Consider the following 21,094-nt stretch of genomic DNA (forward strand, 5'->3'; position numbering starts at 1 on the left):
ACTGTTCTCCATAGTGGCTACATCAATTTACAGTCCCACCAAAAATGCACAAGGGTTTCTCCTCGTCTCCACATCCTCACCAACACTTGTTTGATTTATTGATGATAGTCATTCTGACAGGTGTGAGGTGGTATCTCACTGTGGTTTTGATTGCATTTCTCTGATGATTAGTGATGTTGAGCATCTTTATACGTCCATTAGCCATCTGTATGTTCTCTCTGAAGAAATAATTATTCAGGCCCTCTCCCAAATTATTAACTGGATTGTTTTTTGATGTTGAGTTATATGAGTTCTTTACATATTTTGAATATTATGTCCTTACCAGATAAATCATTTGTAAATATCTTTTTCTATTCGATAGGTTGTCTTTTCATTTTGTTCATGCTTTCCTGCTGTGCAAAAAACATGGAGTCCCATGTTTTTCTTCTGTTTCCCTTGCCTGAGAGAACATATCCAAAAAGATAATGGTAAGAGTGAGGTAAAAGAGTTTACTGCTTATGTCTTCTTCTAGGAGTTTTATAGTTTTGGATCTTACATGTAAGCCTTTAATCCATTTTGAGTTTATTTTTGTGAGAAATCAGCTGATAGCCTTATGGGATTTCCTTTGTAATTCTGTTTTCCTCTTGCTGCCTTCAAGATAGTCTCTAACTTTTCCCATTAATATACACAACATGTTTTGGTGGCGTCTCTTTGTGTTCATCTTGTTTGAAACTCTCTGTGCTTCCTGCACTTGAATGTCTCTTTCCTTTCCCAGGTTAGGAAAGTTTTTTGCCATTATTTCTTTAAGTAAAGTGTCTGTTGCTTCCTGTTTTTCTTCTTCTGGGATCTCTGTAATACGAATGTTGTAGTGCATGATGTTATTATCCCAGAGGTCCCTTAAACTATTTTGTATTTTTAACTCATTTTTTCTTCTGTTCTGATTAGTCGATTTCCACTGATCCATTATTTTGTGCTAGCTAACCTGCTGTTAATTCCTTCTAATATGTGTGCTTTTTAAAAATTTGTTACTATATTCTTTAAGTCTGCTTGGTTCTTTCTTATAGTTTCTAATTCTCTGTTGAAGTTCTCCCTAAGTTCCTCTATTCCACTCATTTGGTCCTTATGACCACTTCTTTGAATTCTGTATCAGGCAAATTATTTTTTCTGGAGGTTTTTCTTGTTCCTTCAGTTGAGAGATATTCTGACATTTCATTTTGTTTGATTTCGCTCTTTGTTAGTCTTGAGAAAGTGGCCTAATGTAGAAGTGGCCTTTGTATAATCTGCATGTGCCGGGTGGTATTGGGAAGCCAGCGGGAGCCGAAGGTATTTGGGGCACTGGCCCACAATGCTGGAGTGGCCACAGGTGGGGAGGCCAGGTGAGAGTGATGATGCCCTGTTGATCCTGCTTGCTTGCTTGGTTTGGAGGCTACCTTGAAGGCAGGACGAAGCCCTTGGATAGAGCTCCTACTGCCTTATAGAGGTGGAGTAGACATAAACAATGGTGCTCATGGCCCCTCTGATCCTCCTCTCTCAGGAGAGTGCCTGCAGTTCGCTCTCCAATCTTCTCTGTACCTTCTGTCTCATTTGTCATTTAGAAAGTGGTCTGGCATAGTGTGTAGGCATTATGGGTTGGAGCTGGGCAGGCATTATAACACCTGGGGTTCTGGCCTGAGGACCTGAGTGACTCCCTGGCAGGGAGGCTAAGTGCACATGGTGATGCCCTGTTGTCTCTGGAGGTAAAAGGTTCCAGGCAGTGTAGCTGGGAATGCTCTCTGCTGTCCTTGCAGGCCAAATCCCCTGAATAGAGCTCCTGTCACCCTGTGGATCCCCAATCTTCTTTGTCCTGTTTCTTTCTCATTTGCCATTCAGAAGCTGTTCATTCAGCCACAGATTGGGCAAGTTCAGCTGCTCCCTATGCTGCTGCCATCTTGAGCACACACTGCATGAGAAGCGAGCCAGACCCAGGGATGGAGGAATCCGCAAACAAAAGCACGTGCACCAGTAACACTTTGTCAGGAAGGCTGAAAGGTGGTGAACCAGGTTGGGAGGGCCTTGGGGTGGGGGTAGGACTAAAAGCCGGCGGATCTGACACCCTTCAGGAGGGGCTGAAGCGGCCAGGCGCCTCTCCATGCCTCAGCCACATGGTGGCGCCCTAACTCCTTCCTAGAAGTCCAGAGGACACCTGAGACTCAGGGAAGGCCCGTCTGGGGGTGATCCCTTGGTCTAGCTAATGTATAGCTCTCCCTTTGCTTCCTAAGTGAAACGTGCGCATGTGTGCAAGACCTTGCTCTGGGCTGATTTAGGTGTACAGGAACTCTAATAGTTGTGCTCTTAGGACTGTGTCACAAATTGGGAAAGGCTCTCCTGAGGTCACACACAAGCTCTGGGGCAAAGCCCAGATTCATACCCAGAGCCATGGTGCCTGCATTCATAGGCATTCCCTGGGCTGAGAGGATCCCAGAAAGATTGATAGGTATCACAGAGCAGTCACACAGCTCTGCCCCCCAGACTCACAACCCTCCTTCTGGGCAATGACAAGGAGGTGACAGAGGGCAGAACTGAGGTCCTGAGGCCCCAAGTGTCTTTTTACCTGCCTGGATGAGGGGCCATTGAGGCCCAGCACCTACCAGGCTCCAGGAGTTAAGCTTGGTCCCCAAAAGGCATTCATGACTTCCCTTTTGTTGAAAAAGAGATGGAGGGTCTCAAAGGTGAAGTCCTTTGCCTACTGGGGATTAGGGAGTTAGAATTGGAACCTACAGGAGGGTTTTGGTTTTGTATTATGAAACATTCACTCATACACAAGTATTTACTGAACAATTCCTATGTGCCTGGCCCTGAGCTGGGCACTGTGGACACAGCTGACTCCCAGCCCTGCTCATAAGAACTGGTCACATATTCTGCTGCAATGAATCTCACTTATTTAGGCTTTCCTGTAATGGGTGTGAGGTACTCCTCAGAGTACTCATGAATTTTGTAAGAAACTGTGCACATTTGGAACTTCCAGTCATGATGGCAGCATAGGTAAGCAGAGCTTGCCTCTTCACACCAGTTAGAATGCACTGGTCAGACAGGACTGGACACTGTCGGAGTCCTGCAGCCATGGGTAGATGGGCTTTAAACATGGCCCCAATCCAGATAAGGGGCTCCCTGAGCTCCCACCATCCTGAGAGGCCAAAAAGCACCTGTGCAGCACTGAAGGCATTACCTTCTGTGGGGCACCAGCCTGGCCTGCCTCCCTTGAGCTTCCAGAAGAAAAACATGAGAACCAATTAGCACTTAACAGGCAGGCCGCTGTATCTTCTGCAGGGGTGTGGGACATAATCCAGGGAAGTACCTGCTGGTGGCAGGTGGGACCCCAAGGGGATGAGGCCTGAGCAGCTCCGGGTTGGAGGCTGGGTTGGAGAGAAAGACAGAGCGAGAGCAAGAAGAGACACACACACTCAAAGACAGATGAGGAAGAGACCCACCCACCTACAGAGAAGGCAGAGCAGACCAGGCACAGTCCCCACCCATACCCAGCCTGCTGCTCCCTGCAGGACCCCTGTACCTGGCATACACTAGGTGCTGACAGAGCAAAAGAGTGACACATATGGGCACATGGAGACAGAACTGCCCAGAAATGCAGTGTGGGGGCGGGGGAGTCAGGACTGGGTGGGACTTGGGGGCTGCTGGGGCAATGGCATCACATGACCATGCATCTGAGACCCAAGACAGCTGAATGTTTATTGGGCTTCCCAGGTCAGAGCCACCTGAATGAGGAGGTACAGCATTGTTATGTACAGGTGGAGAAACTGGGGAGGAAGCCTGGCCAGTGTCACTGGCAGTAATTGCTGGCTACCCAATAGGTTCATGTGGAACATTTTAAAGGATCAACACCCAGACTGTCCTGTAACCTCTGAACTGGGAGACCAGGGGAATCTAGGACTGGGGGGTCTGGGGGTCTGGAGGTACGGGGATGTTGGCACTTGAGACATGAGACCTGTGGGGCAGGCCTGGGTCTGTTTCAGTCAGCACCCAGCATGGGTAACTAAGGTGCAGCCATGAAACCAAGCCCCAGCACCGGGCATGCACCATCAGGCTCCAAGAGAGAAAAAGTGGTGCCACCAGGCTGAGAGGCACCAATCTTCAGGCCATGTCCTCACCTGTCCTGCCTCACAGGGATGCCAGCCTTGGCTGATGAGGCCCCAAAAGTCAATTCATGAATGACTTTTTAATGCACCTGATAAAGGTCCTGAGTGTGGAATGCTGCCACCAGGAAGGGACAGCATCACCTTCTCATAAAATCCATCAGGAATCTATTTACAGGGCCTGGGGACCCCAGTCAGGGGCAGCTGAGGGGCATCCGCCGCCAGAGCCCCCCACACAGGCAGTTCTTGATCCAGCGCTGTTCCCACTGTTTGACAGCTGTTGTCTTATTGGGTGACTTGAGCATGGTGACACAGCCACACCTGCGGGCAGAGCTGGGTGGAAGCGGGCGCTGGGTGGGGCCCTCTTCCACCTGCCACTGGCTCTTTGCATATGCTGTTCCTCCCACCAGGAATGCTATTCCCTGCACTGTCGCCCACCCTGAGCTAACTCCTCCACATCTTCTTGTCCAGGCTCAGGCACTGCCACCTCACCTTCCAGTGGACGGGGGTTCCAGTTCTAGCTTGGACACTCCCTAGTGGTGTGACCCTGGGAGTCAGAACCTATGTCTGGGGTTGTGTGGCAGCAATCGGGGACACTTCTGCAAAGTGCCAGCATAGGGCCTGGGCCTTGCACTGCTATGGTTGTTCTTTCATTCTTGCACTTGAGTCACTGGGAGCTCTGCAAGGGCTGGGTGGTCACCTGCTCACCATTGATACCCCAGGAAGGGAAGTCCAGGACCTCCCAAGGCAGCTTGTCCCTTACAGAAACTGCCTGGTGTGCCCTCTTAGCAGCTCTGCAAAGCAGGCATGTTCACAGGTGGGAAAAATGAAGCTCACAGAGAAGCCTCTCACCCTGAGGTCATGAGGTGGCTGAGCGGGGACAATGTTTGCTGCAGGACTGATGAAGGGTCCGCAGTAAGTGGCTCACCTTGTACAAGACTTGCATTCCTCGGTGGGGTAGGCTCCCAGGTGCAGCCTCCGCAGATGGTCAATCTTGGGCTGGCCCGTTGCCCTGGCAGATGAGGAGAGGAGGGAATCAGAGCACTGCACACATGCACATGTGCACACACAGAACACATACATGCAAGTACAGAGATATATGCACATGTGCAGCAGGCATGTGCAAACACATGTACACCTGTGCACACATGAAAACACAGATGCATGCACACATCTACAAATGTGCATACACACAGTGATTGCACCCACTGTGGCAAAACACAAGGGTGTTGCTGCCTGTGGATATGCATCTGCACTTTCTCTGCCCACAGAGAGGTGGGACCACAGGGGTGTGAATGGTCTTCCTTCTTTTCTTTTTAAAATTTATTTATTGATTTGAGACAGAGAGGAAGAGAGGAGGGGGAAGGAAGAGGGGAAGAGAGAGAGAGACATCTATTTGTTGTTCCACTTATTTATGCATTCATTGGTTGCTTCTTGTATGTGCCCTGAATGCGGATTGAACCAGCAACCTTGGTGTATCGGGATGTTGCTCTAACCAACTGAGCTACCTGGCAAGGGCCAACAGTCTTCCTTTTGCTCATCTGTTTTCTGAAACTTCCACCCAAAGTAACAGGCTACTTGGGGAGGTCACATATATTTCTCTATCCAGTGAATACTGAGCAGGGGTGAGAGCCTGATGGGTCCTAATGCAGATGGTACTTCCTGGCTGTGACCTTGGTTCAGTGACTGAAGCTTTCTGAGCATTAACTCACCTATGAGATGGGGATAAAACCCCACCCCACAGTGCTGTGGGTCACAGAGGGTTAACTTAGCACACTTGGGCTATCCAGACCCCTGTTTTAAAAATAGGGCTGGCCTTTGACTGGCAGAGTTCCCCTCAGCCCTGTGAGGGTCCTGCCTGATTTAGTCTCTACCAGGGCCTTGGGCCAGGCTGGGTGTGGGGTTCGGGCCACCTATCGACCTGACCTCTACAGAGGCTGGAGCCCAAGTAACTGTGGTCAGCCAGGCGGGTACTGCACACAGAAAGTGACAGGCCAGGGTGAGGAGGACATAACAAAGATACCCAAATGCACAAATCAGTAAAGATTGAGGTAATGGTGGAGGAAAGTGAAATACTGGGAGGCAGAGGGGTTCAGTGCCAAAGTGAGGGATGTCTCCTGGGAACAGCATTTAGGTAAAGCTCAGAAGGAAGCAGCAGGCACAGCACATGCAAAAGCCCTGAGGCAGAGGCATGAGGGAGTCAGGTAGGTTTGGGGGGAACCTTGCAGAAGGAACATGCAAAGGGCCCGAGGCAGAGGGCACACACCTGATAAGGCCATCCAACTGTAAGGTGGTGGTGCTGCCAGGCAGAGTGGGGGCCTTGCCAAAGTATAGACGCAGGGGCTGCTTGGGCTGCAGGCGGCTGACCAGGCCATCATTGACAGGGAGCCAGTCCAGGCTGGGGATAAGCAGCTGGCTGGGCAGCAGGCAGCACTCATCAACGAGTGCCTCATCTGGTTCGCTCGTAGGGCCCTCATCACGGCCTGCAGAGGAGGACCATGGAGATACCATGATCAGCTTGGAGCTCAGGGACCAGGTTCAGGCTCAGCTCTGACCTGACTTTCTGAATTGCCTTGGAAGCTCCTCCCCATCTCTGGCCTCAGTCTTCTCCTCTGTAAAGCGGAACCCAATCATTCATTTAAAAAACATTCAGTGAGTACTGAATGCCTTCCTGGGAACAGGACTGCAAGAACAACAGAACCTGGCCCTCCAGAAATACACAACCTGGTGACATGAGACAAGTTACCAGGTGTCTAATAATGGCTGATGTTTAATGAGCACCCACCCCATGCTTGGACCTGTGCTGGGTTCTGGGGAAACAGCGGAGACCAAGACAGAGCCAGTCTGACTTGTGGAAGCTTATATTCTGGTGGGGGGACTCAACTAGGGCTTGTATGTTGGTGGGAGGCTGAAAGCAGAGAGCTGGGTATCTCACAGCAGATCCAGAGCTTGGTGAGCAGGCGAAAGAGCAGGGACATGCTGTCCTGGGTATCAGATGTGGCCGTGTACACAGGCAGGCAGCTGGGCTTTAGCAGGCCCCAGATGCGGATGACGACCATCAGTTCCCGCAGCATACCAAGCGAGGTACCATCCCGCAGGAAGCTGTGTCCGGGCCGCAGTGGGGCGCCCTGTAGGAAAAGGCACTCAGGCTATGTTTTTAAATGTATGCCACTTCCTAGTACCTTCCTGGGTCCTGGGGAAGGGGTTTTGCAAAGATGCAGGAAAGGGGCACACCTGGTTGGGCAGGCTGGCCAGCAGGTAGAGCACGAAGTCGCCCACCCACTGCAGCAGTTGTTGCAGAGCTTGGAGTGTGTTCATGTCCAGGACAAATTCCTCTGTCTTGAGGTTGATCATGACCTTGTCAATATCTGGAAAGGAAGGGTAGTCAGGGGTGGCCAGACCCCACCATGCACAGGGACTGACCCCTTTTCGCACCCTGGGATCTTCATCACCCACTGTGAGCTGGGCCTGGACAAGGCCAACCCAATGCTGTGAATAAGCAAATGAGGAGGATGACTGAGCCAGGAACTACGGAGGAAAGGGCTGGACCCAGAGCAACAAGGTGTTCACTGCCAGCTCTCAGGACAACCCCATTGTCCCTTGGGCCAGCCTGTGCTGGGCCTCCTGCAGCTTCTCCCCAGCACAGTTGACAGGACTCAACCTGATCCCTTTTGTTTCCCTCTGGTTAACACCTGTCTCCAGCGCCAGGCCAGCCCTGAGGGCCAATGCCTCCACCTGCCTCAGGTACCACTCCCATGCCTGGCACACAGGAAGCACCCAGTGGACAGTGTTCAGGTGGGATTTAGGATGGTCCCGCACAGAACCGTGCATGCACAGCAGCTCTTAGGGTGACCTGCTGGTTGGGGGTGGGACCTACCAACGTCTGTGATCTTGGCACAGATCTCAGTTAGCCGGTCACCGGGACTCTTGTCAGGCGTATTGAGGATATGCGGGCGCAGCAGGGACTTGAGCGTGGAGCTGATGGCGATGAGAAAGAGCTTGGCATGGTAGTCGCACACGAGGGTCACGGTGCAGGGCGACAGCTTGCAGAGTGAGGCCTTCATGGCCAGGATACGGGTGGAGAGGACCTGAGGGGTGCAATATGAGCAGAGACATCCACCTGAGGGGTCTGGGGAAGAGGCTTTGACACAGTATATAGCTGGGCTCGGCAAGCTGAGGCAACCTGCTTAGTGTCTCTGTGCCTCACCTCTTTATGGCAGAATCAGTACAGTAGTCCCTCTGTATATTGTGGTTCACTTATCGGGGCCTCACTGTATTGTGGAATTTTAAAAAATATATTTAATTATTATCGTGGATTTTTTGCTATATCACAGTACTGTATATTGCGGTACTGTATACGTATGTTATTTGTTTATTTATTTTTGGAGAGAGGGAGAGAAACATCACTGTGTGGTTGCCTCTCACTGGCACCCCCAGCTGGGGATCTGGTGTGCAACCTAGTCATGTGCCTTGACTGGGAATCGAACCAGCAACACTTGTTTCGTAGGCCAATGCTCAATCCACTGAGCTTGAGCGTCGGCCTGCGAGCTAAGTGTCGCTGGTTCGATCTTCCAGTCAGGGCACATCAGAGAAGGAAAACTCTGACTCCAAAAAACCTCCGCTGCCTTGCGGCATACCTCTTCAGGGGAAAGGCTAAGGGAGTAAACCCCGACAGAAAATCCGGAGCCGGAGTCCCTAAGGCGGTTTGACGTTGTAGTCAACACCGGCAACTCCTGCGGCGCACCTGAAGCCAAGCTGTATTGACTCCGTCTTTCCCTTGGACCCTTCAGCTGCGAAGAGAGGGGGGGTCTGCTGCATGGGCAACAGCAGACCCTCCATATCACCCTGCCCAGGCTCTGTAGCTTCAGCTTCACTGGAGAGGACACTCCAGCGTCATCGCAAGATGTCGATTCAACACGGGAGGAGACAGATACCGTGTCACTCCCGAGTCGGACTGCACAGCCATTCTCGGCGGTGCGGATAGACTCTTAAGAAGCTACACCATCGTCTCTCGAGACGGACGGCTGCCGAGGACGAGGATACGTATGTTGTTAAAAGTTACGTAGGTTTAAGAGTGTAGAATATGTTTAAGAACATAGTGTTTATAAAAGTATGGAAAAGATTAATAAGGGAGTGGGAAAGGTTAATAAGGGACTGAAAATGGTTTATAAGTGTGTGGGAAGGGTTTATAAAGCCTTAAAATACAGTATATATAAATACTAAAATAAATGTAAGGTTCCTACCTCGCGGATTTTCACCTATCGCGCGGTGGGGGTGGGGGGGTCTAGAACGTAATACCCGCAATAAGTGAGGGAATACTGTAAGAGAATCTACCTCACAGGGCAGGTGGTATGTCAACTTGGAAGTGGCCCTGTACCCAAGCGACACTGGGCCATGTCTGGGCATATCTGTGGTTGTCACACTGGGAATGCTTCTGGCATTGAGTGGGTTGGGGCAAAGGATGCTTCCCAACACTTACTATGCCCAGAACAGCCCCCCACCACAGAGAAAGACCTGGCCTAGGTGTCAGAAGTCCAAGGGGAGACCAGGTCTCATTGGATGAATGAATGTGTTAAAGCATGAGAATCCATCAGGTTAGGGCCGATAAGCAATGATTTTATTTCCATTGTGATCAGCTCTGAACCCCTGCTGCATCTTCATATACTCCCTAACAATCTCATTCATGTCCTATCAGGCTGCTCTGGTGAAGGGGACATATTTCCTCATTTTACTGTATTATTGGTCATTGCTGGCACAAAGGAAAGCTACCCATTTCTGAAATTGTTCTTTGTGCAACCCCCATGCTGAACTCATGCTAGAGTTAAAGGCTCCTTGTGAATGCTAGTGGTTTCATAGGCACACAATCATGTCACCTGGTCACTGTTCCCTTCCTCTCTGATCTTTAAGCCTATTTATTGCTCCTATCTCAACATGTGGGCAAGGCCCCACCTTTGCATGCATGTGCACTCATGCACCCTGAGAAGACAGCCCCCACTGGTGGTAGAGGTGGTGACCCTAGGAGTTCATGTGTCACTTGCAGAGGTGACTTCCTAGAGAAAGCTCTTCAGATGAAGTACTAGGTAAAAAAGGCAGTGGAGCCTTGGCTGGTGTGGCTAAGTAGATTGAGCACCAGCCTGCAAATAGAAGGGTCGCTGGTTTGATTCCTAGTCAGCACACATGCCTGGGTTACAGGTTAGGTCCCCAGTTGGGGGCATGTGAGAGGCAACTGATCCATATAGCTCTTGCATGTTTCTCTCCCTCTCTTTATCACTCCCTTCCCCTCTAAAAGTAAATAAATAAAATCTTAAAAAATAAATAAATGAAAGAAAAGGCGGGGGCATCCTCTGTCCGGTGATGGTGATGGCACATGGCCCTGGGCTACCTGCTGCAGGGCAGCTTTCTGGCGTGTGTATTCCTCGTGCAGCCGCTCCACCAGGCTCTGCACCATCGTGGGCTGCACGTGAAGCAGGATGTCCCACCAGTCATAGCCAGTCACCATGCAGTACTCCAGCAGGAAAAGCAGGTGCCGCAGGGCCAGGTTCACGTCCAGCGTGTGGCCCATGGAGGGTGAGATGCGCAGCATGCTCAGCTGTGGGAGAGGGGATGGCTGGTGAGGTCCCCAAGGGAGTGCTGAGCAGATGACATTCCCAGCCCCAGCTAAGGCTCTGGGCACCATGCTCCCTCCCAGGAGCTCCTGGCCCTGCTGCTGTGTGGGCAATCAGAGCCTGGCACGTGGAAGTCTCAATAGGCTTGAAGGAGCCATACAGCACTTCCCAAAAATGACCTGAAAGACCGCACTATACTCACAGATATATTTGGGGTGACTGGACCCATCATTTAGGCTCCATGATGAATGCAAACCAATGGATGGGAGCCCCCAGTCCCAGACATGGTTCTCCAGGGAAGCTGAGCCCATCACACAAGGACAGGCCTGTGGAACAACAGACAGGCAAGGCCCACACACACAGGTATGAGGAAATAAACGAGGATTTGGCTGGAAGCCAAAAACAGAAGTGACAGGCAGGCACCAGACAATGAACAGACAGAGCCTATTTCCTCCAAGGCAGCTGAAGATGGGGCGGGGGTTACTTCACACACACACTAAAGGGACAGCTCTGGAGCGCCTGGGACAACACTTACCTTCCCATGGTTGTCAATGCCCACAAGGGCCAGGGAGGTCCAGGACAGCTGCATGGCCTTGAAGTGAACAGCAGGACCTGTGGTCCGAGGGCGCTTAATGGCTGGCTCATCCATGGAGCGTGGAGCTGTGGAGCTGTAGAAGATGGCCATGGTCTGCAGCGACAGCCGGTGTACAATGTGGACACTGCCATCGTGGAAGGCCAAAGCCAGCCCTAGGGGTGGGGCACATGCAGGGTCAGGAGCAGGAAGGGCCTGGAATATGCCCACGGGTAGCTGTGGGGCTGCCCAGCTCTGGACAATGTGAAATGACTGCCCTGGGGATGGGTGAACCCCAAGCCACAAAGAGCCCACCACCCTATGTCCAGTCAGCTGCCCTCATAGCCACTACTCCCTCTTCCTTTGCTAACAGTCTGCCAGTGGAACAAGCTGCCACCAGTTCAGGCTGCATATCCCCAGCACCCTTGCAGCTGGTACTATGTTTCAGCTGATGTGCGCAAACACACAACTTCCAGGGGACAAGGTGGGAGGGGACAGGAGCACACAAAGGGCCTCATGGCAGGAACAGAAGTCAGTGAGTTTACGGGCATCTCGAGCTCAAAGCTTGTAACGAACGTGTAGCAGGGTTGGGGGCTGACTCTTAGCCCTCCCAGTACTTCCAGCCTGACTCACTCATGATCTCAGGCTCCAGGGACTGAACACAGGATCAATGTCTCAGCTGCTACAACAAAGGGCACTGCTTATTTGGAGAGTTTACCCTCATGTTTCCAACCTCTGCCTTATCGATTTCTAACAGTTCTTTACATATCAAAGATACAGCTTTTCAAATCCTGAAAGTAGAGAGCCTCACAGCCCCTTGAGCTTGTTGGATCCTGAAAGCAGGGCCACCTCCTCACTGGGAACTGACTCAAGGTGAGGAAACAGAACTGAGACCTGAGCTCCAAGCCCACCGTACCAAGGCCGGGGTAGAACTGCGTGTCGCTGGCCACCTTCAGGTCAGTGTTGGTGAGTGAGATAGGCAGTTTGGGTAGTGCCACGGCAGACACTCGGTCCAGGTCATTGGTGGCCGACAAGATCCGCCACTTGAGAATCATGGGCTGCTTGTCACCAACTAAAAATAGGGCAGGGACACAGGATAGCAATAGAAGGAAGACAAATGTCATAATGATGGGCCCTGAAGGGGACAACAGCCAAGCCCCTTTCTCTGATCCCAGTGCCTGCTCCCCTACCAGGGACCCCACCTCAGCCCTGGACACTCAGCATACCATGCCCCAGCCAGCTGATTGGTGCAGGAGAGGCACATAACCTAAGGTGGCCAATAGAACCCAGTCCTGGCACTTCCTGGGGATGGAGGGGGAAGCATCCTCCAGGAAGGTGTCAGCTGGCAATAGTGCGTACTCACCTGATGGAGCCAATATACCGAGGAGGATGCTACTCCCCGAGACCCTGCTGCCACACAAACCCTATAACTCCCCTTGTGACTCAGCCAGTTTGGGTTGGGTTTTTTCCCTTATGACCTAAGAGGTCCTAGGTAAGACCCCAGCTCTCCCCACTATATAATATGCATCCTCTCCCTATACTCACACCCTCCATGTGTTGATGAAGCGCCCCCTGCAACAAGAAGTGGAATTATTTCCATGAATCTGGGTATGACCAGTGGGCACTGGTGAACGTGATGTAAGCAGAGGATCAAACAGTGCTTGTGCCTGGGATGCTAAGGGAAGCAGGCTAGGCCACAGGGGCATGTGCCACAGGAGGATGGGCCCAGTTGGGGGTCACCAGCCCATGCCAAGAGGCTAATGGCAGTCACATGGAACCAAGTATTTAGGTGGAGCCAAGTGACCCGGTCCAGAATAATATGAACTGTGGTTTTGAGCGTGAGTTTCAGGCTCGGTTGTTATGTGGCAAAGCTGACTGTCAGAGGACTCACCTCTGCCACCATCTGTGTCCAGATATGTGCCCCAGACAGTTCCTCACAGTTTATAACTTGTTGAACCCTGGATGGAGTGCTGGCCTGCAAACTGAAAGGTTGCCAGTTCGATTCCCAGTCAGGGCACATATCTGGGTTGCAGGTCAGGTCCCCAGCTGGGGGCATGTGAGAGGCAACTAACTGATCAATATATCTCTTGCACATCAATGTTTCTTTCCCTCTCTTTCTCCCTCCCTTCCCCTCTCCCAAAAAATAAATAAAAACTTAAAAATAAATAAACAAACTGGCTACAAATCCAGTAAGGGAGTCTGAGCAAATGCTGCCCCCAGGGGAAACAGAAGCCCAGAGAGGTCAGAATGGAATTCAGTATCCAGCATGAAGACACCACAGAGTATAAAGGTAACAACCACAGCAGACTTCCAAGGAACGCTTGCAGGATGGGATGGATCTGTACCCAGCCATTTAAAACCCCCGACTGATGGACCCTGAGTCCCCAATGTAGCCCTGCTTGCCCCCTGTGAGGCCACCAGCCACTGTTCAAAAGCTCCCTGGGATGCTTGTCCAGGGACAGGGCAACGTGCCCTCTTCATGTTAATTACTCTGTAGCCACAATGGGCAGTTTATGTAACCAACTCAAGCAGCGAATGACACAGCGAGGGACCTCTTAACAAGGCTTCATTAGTGGTTTCGGTTTAGCAACTTCTGCACATCCAAACACCCCAGGGTCCATTAGCACTAATTAGCAAAAAAGCAGAGCTTTCTTTTGCTAGGAAAACATCTGCATCTGCGTATTGGAGCAAGGTTTACCCCCTGCAGCTCCACCATCAAGGGATAAAAACTAGTGGCTTTTCCAGCCTGCCACTGGCTTCAGTTCAGGCCAGTGCATCCCAGGGTCTGTATCAAAGAGGAGCGGTTGCTGGCCTTGGGGCTATCCTGAGATATGGGGGCTCCCGTGAGTGAAAGAATAGAGGGAGAGGAGGTGAGCTGGTGGGCATGTTCTTTGCAAACTCAGTTAATCCCTCCAGCCTGTTTCCTCACTATAAACCAGGGTTTTTGAAAGATCCCATGGTTTTTAGGATTAAATGCTTCACTGCAGCCCATGCCCCTTGCTAAGTGGAAGCCAGCTCCCAGCCCCGTGCACCAGGACTTCTGCACTGCTGTCCACTAACCACACGCCCCACAGGTTTCAGGGTGAGGTGGTCGGGCTGCCTGCCCGACTTCAACGTCCTGAGTTTAGTTTCCCCAAATTAAAAGTCAAATGTCACCCTGGCTGGTGTGGCTCAGTGAACTAAGCACCAGCCTGTGAACCAAAAGGTCACTGATTCAATTCCTAGTCAGGACACATGCCTGGGTTGCAGGCCAGGTCCCTGGTCGGGGGCATGCAAGAGGCAGCCAACTGAAGTTTCTCTCACATCAATATTTTTCTCCTTCTCTTTCTCCCTCCCTTTCCCTCTCTGTGAAAATAAATAAAAACCTTTAAAAGTCAAATGTCCTGACTTCACAGAGCAACTCACCCACAGGAGAGATCTGCTGGAAGATGTTGTTCACAGGAAGCCCTTCCTTCCGCAGGGACCAGCACTCCACGATGCTGCTTGTCTGGTTCGAGGCACACAAGAGCACCTGGGGGGTGGGGGGGTGGATCGCTTGAGGCAGAGGCAGCACCTCGGGCATGCATTCCTCATGAGGGGCGTTCACTCTAGCCCAGGCTCAGGTGCTGGCCTGCCTTATACAGCCGCCTCCCCTTCCTGGGCCTCCATTTCCTCAGCTGCTCACACTGGCCCCAACCTCACAGCCACTGTGGACTCGAGCCCAGGTCTACCTATCTGCCGCCCTGCCAGAACAGAACACACCATCCCGATGGTGCCCTCCCCCTGGTGTGGGTTTGAGTCTTACTGCTGCATAATTACAAAGGGGACCATAGTGACCGAGTGGGGTCCACTGAACAACAGCCCCAAAGATGTCCCTGTCCTAGTCTCGGGATCTGTTTGCATGTCACCTCACACAGTAAAGGGACTTTGCAGGTGGGATTAACTCAAGGACTCTGAAATAAAGACAATGCTGGATTCCCCGGGGGGCCCACTGTCATCACAAGGTCCTCACATGAGAGACAGGTGGGTCAGAGTCAGAGACGGAAGAGGCTGCACTGCTGGCTGTGAGGATGAAGGAAGGGGCCACGGGCCAGGGATGCGGTGCCTATAAGCTGGAAAAGGCTGGGAACAGTTCTCCCTGTAGCCCCCAGAGTGAGCAGCCCTGCCCACACCTGGGTTTAGCCCCATGAGACCCATGTCAAATTCCCAACCCAGGAGTGAAGATGAGAAGTATGTTGTATCATGGCTGCATTCCCAGTGACTTCACCTGCTCGGACATGTCGCGGGCCAGGAATTTGAGGTGGGTGATGGCAGGAAACTTGTCCTTGCGGTTGAGATCGGTGGTGCAGCGCATGAAGAGTGAGGGCAGGATCTCGGTGTCTATGCGACACTTCTCGCTGACCACGCTCACACACACTTTGTAGAACTGCACGGGAGAGGCGCTGCTGCCATCTGCTGTGGCCACCACGATGTTGCCACCACCCGTGAAGGCGATGTCAGCCAGGGCAACACGGCCACGCAGCCGGCATAGGCTCTCTGTTGATGTCAGCACCTGCCCACTGGGCTTGAGTAGGGATACGGTGACTAGGCCGCTGACCGTCACTGCAATCCAGCCCTCCATGGGCTTGCCCCCAAACAGCGTGAGCGACGGTGAGAACTTCACACGGGAGAACTTCTCCCCAAAGCTGGAAGCGCCTGACTGTGGGGGAGTGAGTGAAGGGTCTTAGTACTGATGCCACCCCCACCTTGGGCAGGAGAAAAGGTAACCTGTTCAGCTCTAAGGGTCTGCCTCTTGTGACCTGACAACACCCTTCTGGGAGTCAACACCCACAGAAACACAGCGGAACAATGAGACAGAAGCTATGAGAGCATGGACTTAAATTCAAATCCTGCCTCAGTCACTTGAGCACTGTGTGATGTAGGCCTTTCTGACCCTCAGTCTCCTCATCTGTACTTCAGAAGACCATGGTGAGGATCAAATAACTGAACACATGAAGGACAGGAGTCAGCAACCTTCTCCTGTAAGGGGCCAGATACTCAGTATGTTCAGGTTTATGGACCAGGTGGCCTCTGCTGTGACTACTTGCTCTTTCTCTGAGTTTGTAGAAGCAGCTGCCAATAAGACTGTTCACAGATATAGGTGGGGCTACATTTGGCCAGCAGGTTGTGGTGTACAGACCCCTGCATTAAGAGGTGCCATGAAAGTACTGACTGCTGCTATTTTATTACTATTTTATGTTTTAGAATTAGGTTTAAGTTATGATTTATGCCCAAAAAAACTAACTCTTTTTAAGCATATGGTTCCATGGGTCTTAACAAACATGTTGTCATGGAAAACCACTAAAATCGTGACTGGAACCCACTTCTCTCAAAAGGCCCCTTGTGTCTCTTAGCAGTCAGTCCTCATCCAACCTCACCCTGGGTCCATAGTTGTGTCATTAGGTTTCCCTTTTCTAGTACTTTACCCGAGTGGACCCAGTGTGCAGCCTTTATGCCTCACTTCTTTCACTCAGCATGACACTTCTGAGGTTTGTCTGTGTTATTTCATCACTGAAACTGCACTGAGCTGGAGGCTATACAGAGTCTCTCTAAGTGGTCTGAGAATATCTGTTGCCCCCTTTCTGATGAGCTGGAACAGAATGCAGGTTCCTGGGCTTTGACCTATGTCAGGCCCCAGGCTAACCCCTCTCACACACTCACTCAATGAATCCTCATTGAGCCACCACCAACCCCATCTGACAATGAGCAAAGTAAAGCACAGACGCATGAAGTCAGGATTTGAATTCAGGTGCCCCTTGACCCAAGAGTCTCCCAGTCCTAACTATGACACTGGCAGAACACAGAGTATGGAAAGAGGAATTCTGGAATATTACTGAATCAAAGTATGGACTGGGTTCTGAGGACAGCAACCACTAGTTAAATAGGAGATTCACTGAGGACAGACAGCAGCCATCAAATAGATGGCTCACTGAAAACACAGGTGCCAGCTGAAAGCTTGATCAAAGGTATGAGCCAGGCCCAGGGCTCGAAAAACGAGAGGATGCTGGTGGTGGGAGAGGAGGAGCCAAGGTGGCAGGTGAAAAGATGAAGTAAATGGCCTTGTCTACCGCACCTACTCACTCAGGCCGACACTCACCTTTTCCACATGCAGTGCCAGCTTCACACCGTTGTGCAGCCAAGACAAAGCCACGATGGGGTCCCCCTCCACCAGGCTTCCCACATGGCTCTCCCAGCTGTTGGCCAGGTGGTCCGCCATACTCCAACACTTGATCTGCCCATTTGCATCAGCTGACAGGAGCCGGGAGCCTGCAGGAAGCAAACCTGCATCACAAACCCCCACCATGGGCAGGAATTGTCACCTGCAGTACATCAAGAGCTTGGAAGAAGCCAGCCTAGTGGAGGTGAAGCAGGGGAGTGGCACAAGGCATGCTGCAGAAATGGCTCAGAACATGGGAACAGCAAGAGCAGTAGCCACAAAGCCTTAAATCGAAGTTCCAGGCCCAGATCTGACTCTGGGGACAGGACCAAGAAAAGACAGAATACATCCCCCTGGGATTTGGGGTGAGCATCACCATGGTCTCCTTTGGCCACATAGGACTCTATTGACCCTGCTGGCCCTAACCTCACCTGACTGGTCCCACTCGAGGCAGGTGATGGCCTCACTGTGCTCTGAGCTGATGGAATGCACATCCCAAGGGTGTTCTGTGTCCAGGATGTGGATCAGGCGGGTCAGATCTGCAGGGGATAGGGTACAGTCAACACAGTGACAATAACATGGCCTTAATGTGCCCAACGACTCCAGGGGGACTCAGGGAACAACCCAGCAAATGTCCCACTCACAGGGAAGTCATGGAGATGCTGCTGACCATATCAACAGGCCAGGCACTAACAAGGAACAGGCTTGTGTTCCCTAGGGAAAACAGAGCAGGCCTGTGATTTTGCCACCAGTGTGACTACAACCCAGAAAACAGAGCTGAAAGAAAATGACCCCAAAATGCTAACTGGCTTCTCTCCATGGAAAATAATAGGTAGTTCTCTTTATCCTAAATTTCTGTGCTTTTCTAATTTTCTCTAACACGTGCACATTACTCACATGATTGAGAGAAGATGGCTGGTGGCCATGAACCTTAGAGGTTTTCAAAAGTCAAAAGTGACATGTAAAATCTGGAAACTGAGGCACAAGTCTCCAACAAGCCTGAATGGAATGCCCAGCCTTCCCTCCTTCCATTCCACAGGGGTGACCCCCGCATTCTCCAGGTACCAGGTGTAGGAAAGCACTATCATAGCAGCCATCAGTTAAATGGGCGGCTCACTGAGGAGAGCAGCCACCAGTTAAATGGGAGGTGGCTCACTGAGGACAGCAGCCATCAGTTAAAGGCATCTGCCTTTTGCACCCCTAAAAGATTGGGGCCTTCATCACCCCCTAGCTATGAATGAGGTGGGAGGTGGCCCCCAAGCAGGCCTGGAGACCTGGAGTCACCCCATGGCAATGTGCCAGGCACCATGGGAGCCAGGAGAATAACACTGTGTGGGGAGGGCAAGGGAGGAGAGGGAATGGAGGTGAAGGGGTGCACCCTGGTCATCATTCCGGAGGTCCGTGGTGAAAGCGATGAGGTTGCGGCAGGACCAGGCGCAGGCCAGGGGTACTGATGGACAGTGGGTGCTCTTGGGCCACTTCTCCCACTCGCAGACATAAGCCAGATCCATTGTGCTCGCCTGCAACAGGTCACACACCGGGCACAGTCACCTGAAGAGAATGACCACCTGAAGGAGGAAATGACAGGGAAGACTGACTCATCTTCACCAAGTACCTGCAGGGTGCTGAATGCCATGCTGGATGCTGGCACACCATGAGAAATGAAAAGGACCCAATCCTTGCCCTTGGGTCTTGTATGTGTGTGTGAGGGGAAGAGCTGCACTTTAAACAGAGAGCCTGGGAGACCTCACTGGGGAGAAGATATTTGAGCAAAGGTGCAAGGGAACGGCGATGTGGCATGCAGAAGTCTGGGAAAGAGTATTGCAGGTGGAGGGGACAGCCAGTGCAAAGGCACAGAGGGTGGGTCGGGCCTGGAGTGGCCCAGTGATTGGGGTAAAGGTGGGGTATGGGCAGGTTCAGGTCATGCAGGGACCTGTGGACTTCAATCCTGCATGACATAAGAGTAAGAGTCCCAGGAGGGCTGTGACTTATTTATGTTTTGACAGGACCCCTCTGCTGTCTGGAGGATGTAGCTGGGGGACGGGGTAAGGGGACTGCACTGGTCCAAACGAGCAGTGGAAACTGTGAGAAGAGGTCGGACCTTGGGTCCATCCTTTAGAAAGGGCATCGGAGGGGCTATCTTTGGCAGAGGTGGGTAGACAGGTTGGGGGGAGTCAGCAGTTTTAGTCTTGGTATAGGACTTACAAATTTTAAGAATAACAATGACAGTGAACCTTTCCTCAGTGCTCAGAGCCTGGTTACAGGTTTTCTTCCACCACTGCAAAGCCCAGTGAAGTTGTTACTACGATCAACCCTATTTTTCTCAATGACTTCCCTCCTGTCCCCAGTTCTTCAGGTCATGCCCCGGAACACCAAGTCCCCGCCTACAAACTTCTTCAACACTTTAAGCCCCGCCCCCAGAGCCCTCCTTTCCAATCCCCTTCAATCTCTCTTTTCCAGACCTTGCTCCCAATTTGCCTCTCGAGCCTCCAGGACCGGCCTAAATTCACGGGCTTCACTTCAGGGACCCCCAAACAATCCCTAGGTCCGTTTCCAAAACCCTCCAGCCCCGCCTTTAACACCCTTCGCTTTCCAGACCCCGCCCCCCTAACCTGGCCCTCCGGTACCGCTTCCAATTACCCCCTAGAGACTCGGTATCCCATCCCAAGGACCTCACTCAAACTCTACGTCCCGCCTCCAAGTCTCCCATAACCCTCAAGCTCCTCCCCAAATTCGCCCCCACGAGAAACAACCCCTAGGCTCCGCCCCGATTTCCCCCGCGTTTGCCGTTTCCGCCACCACCCGCAGACCACGCCCAGCGCTCTCGGCCGTGTAACCAGCATCCTTTGCTTTCCACACCCGCCCTCTAACCTCATAGGCCCCGCCCAGGCTCGCGAGTCCCCGCCTTCTCTGGGACGCATTCTCGGGGATCACCGGGAGGCCGGCTGAGCCCTCCGGACACTAGTAGCCCCTTGCTCACCTGATCGGCTCGTACGCCGCGGCCGCAGGCCGCACTCGCCCTAACTCCCCGGCTCCAGCGCCGCCATCTTCCCTAGGACCAATGAGTCGCCCGCGCAGTGCAACCGCTTCCCAGAGACTTCTGGGACGGCGGTAGCTGCGGCTCCCGCCCCGCCCCACTTCCGGGTTTGTTTGTGAGCGTTTAATAAATTCCCAGCAGCTACCTGAGAATTGTTAGAATAGCGAGCACTTTTTCAACCCTGGAATGACCGCATTTGGTTACGCTGTGTGCTGCACTAATGTCAGATAAAGATGGGTTTCTAAACTTTTGTTAATTCATCCTTAGTGAAATTATTTATAAACTGTAAATAGCTCCAGTGTCGGCTCCTTATCTTATGCCCCTTGTTGTAGCACGTCAGTCAGAAATGGGATGATAAAAAGATTAGCATGGCACCTGCGCAAGGATGACACGTAAACTCGCCAAGTGTTCCACATTTTGCCTTTCTGATATCGGTGGGCTGGAAGAGAAGGTGATTTCTTGAGTCAAGGGCTTCTCGGCAGCATTCCCCATAATTAACTCCGCCCTCAGGAAGGTGGAGCTAAGGGACACCAGAGCCATTACTAGCTGCGAGAGGTGGGAAGCAAGGCCTTGGGACACTTTTGAGGTTGGACTTCTGGC

General features: G+C 51.9%; 1 protein-coding gene and 1 non-coding gene across 4 annotated transcripts; one reads left to right on the plus strand and one right to left on the minus strand.

Moving 5' to 3' along the window:
* Window positions 1–3,678: 3,678 nt before the first annotated feature.
* On the minus strand, window positions 3,679–20,554 carry MED16 (mediator complex subunit 16). Of its 3 annotated transcripts, none has more exons than XM_090289115.1 (15): window positions 20,438–20,554; window positions 18,836–18,977; window positions 17,889–17,996; window positions 17,398–17,567; window positions 15,529–15,960; window positions 14,688–14,793; window positions 12,199–12,354; window positions 11,247–11,458; window positions 10,489–10,695; window positions 7,984–8,194; window positions 7,341–7,474; window positions 7,042–7,234; window positions 6,373–6,589; window positions 5,035–5,118; window positions 3,679–4,439 (listed from the first exon to the last, which is right to left on the minus strand). In XM_090289115.1, exons 2-15 carry the CDS (start codon window positions 18,966–18,968, stop codon window positions 4,301–4,303), a joined length of 2,502 nt encoding a protein of 833 aa, XP_090145241.1. In that variant the 5' UTR covers window positions 18,969–18,977; window positions 20,438–20,554; the 3' UTR covers window positions 3,679–4,300. The 3 variants fall into 3 exon arrangements, with proteins under 3 accessions (XP_090145241.1, XP_090145242.1, XP_090145240.1); XM_090289116.1 differs by having other exon boundaries at window positions 3,679–4,427; window positions 18,836–19,025; XM_090289114.1 differs by having other exon boundaries at window positions 18,836–19,025.
* Window positions 20,555–20,810: 256 nt separating this feature from the next.
* On the plus strand, window positions 20,811–20,914 carry LOC149999548 (U6 spliceosomal RNA). The gene has a single exon (XR_016513784.1). It is a non-coding gene; the product is annotated as a U6 spliceosomal RNA (small nuclear RNA).
* The last annotated feature ends 180 nt before the right edge of the window (window positions 20,915–21,094 follow it).

Source organism: Furipterus horrens, unplaced genomic scaffold (assembly GCF_987537825.1).
Source record: "Furipterus horrens unplaced genomic scaffold, mFurHor1.1.pri manual_scaffold_10, whole genome shotgun sequence".
NCBI lineage: Eukaryota > Metazoa > Chordata > Mammalia > Chiroptera > Furipteridae > Furipterus > Furipterus horrens.

Coding starts and splice junctions, on each gene's coding strand:
- MED16 (XM_090289115.1), bottom strand. CDS start 18,968: ATGGATCTGGCTTATGTCTGCGAGTGGGAGAAGTGGCCCAAGAGCACC. Junction 11,459..12,198: donor GCAGTTCTACCCCGGCCTTG/GTACGGTGGGCT, acceptor CCCCACCCCTAG/GGCTGGCTTTGGCCTTCCAC. Junction 6,590..7,041: donor CACCAAGCTCTGGATCTGCT/GTGAGATACCCA, acceptor CCTCCTCTGCAG/GCCGTGATGAGGGCCCTACG.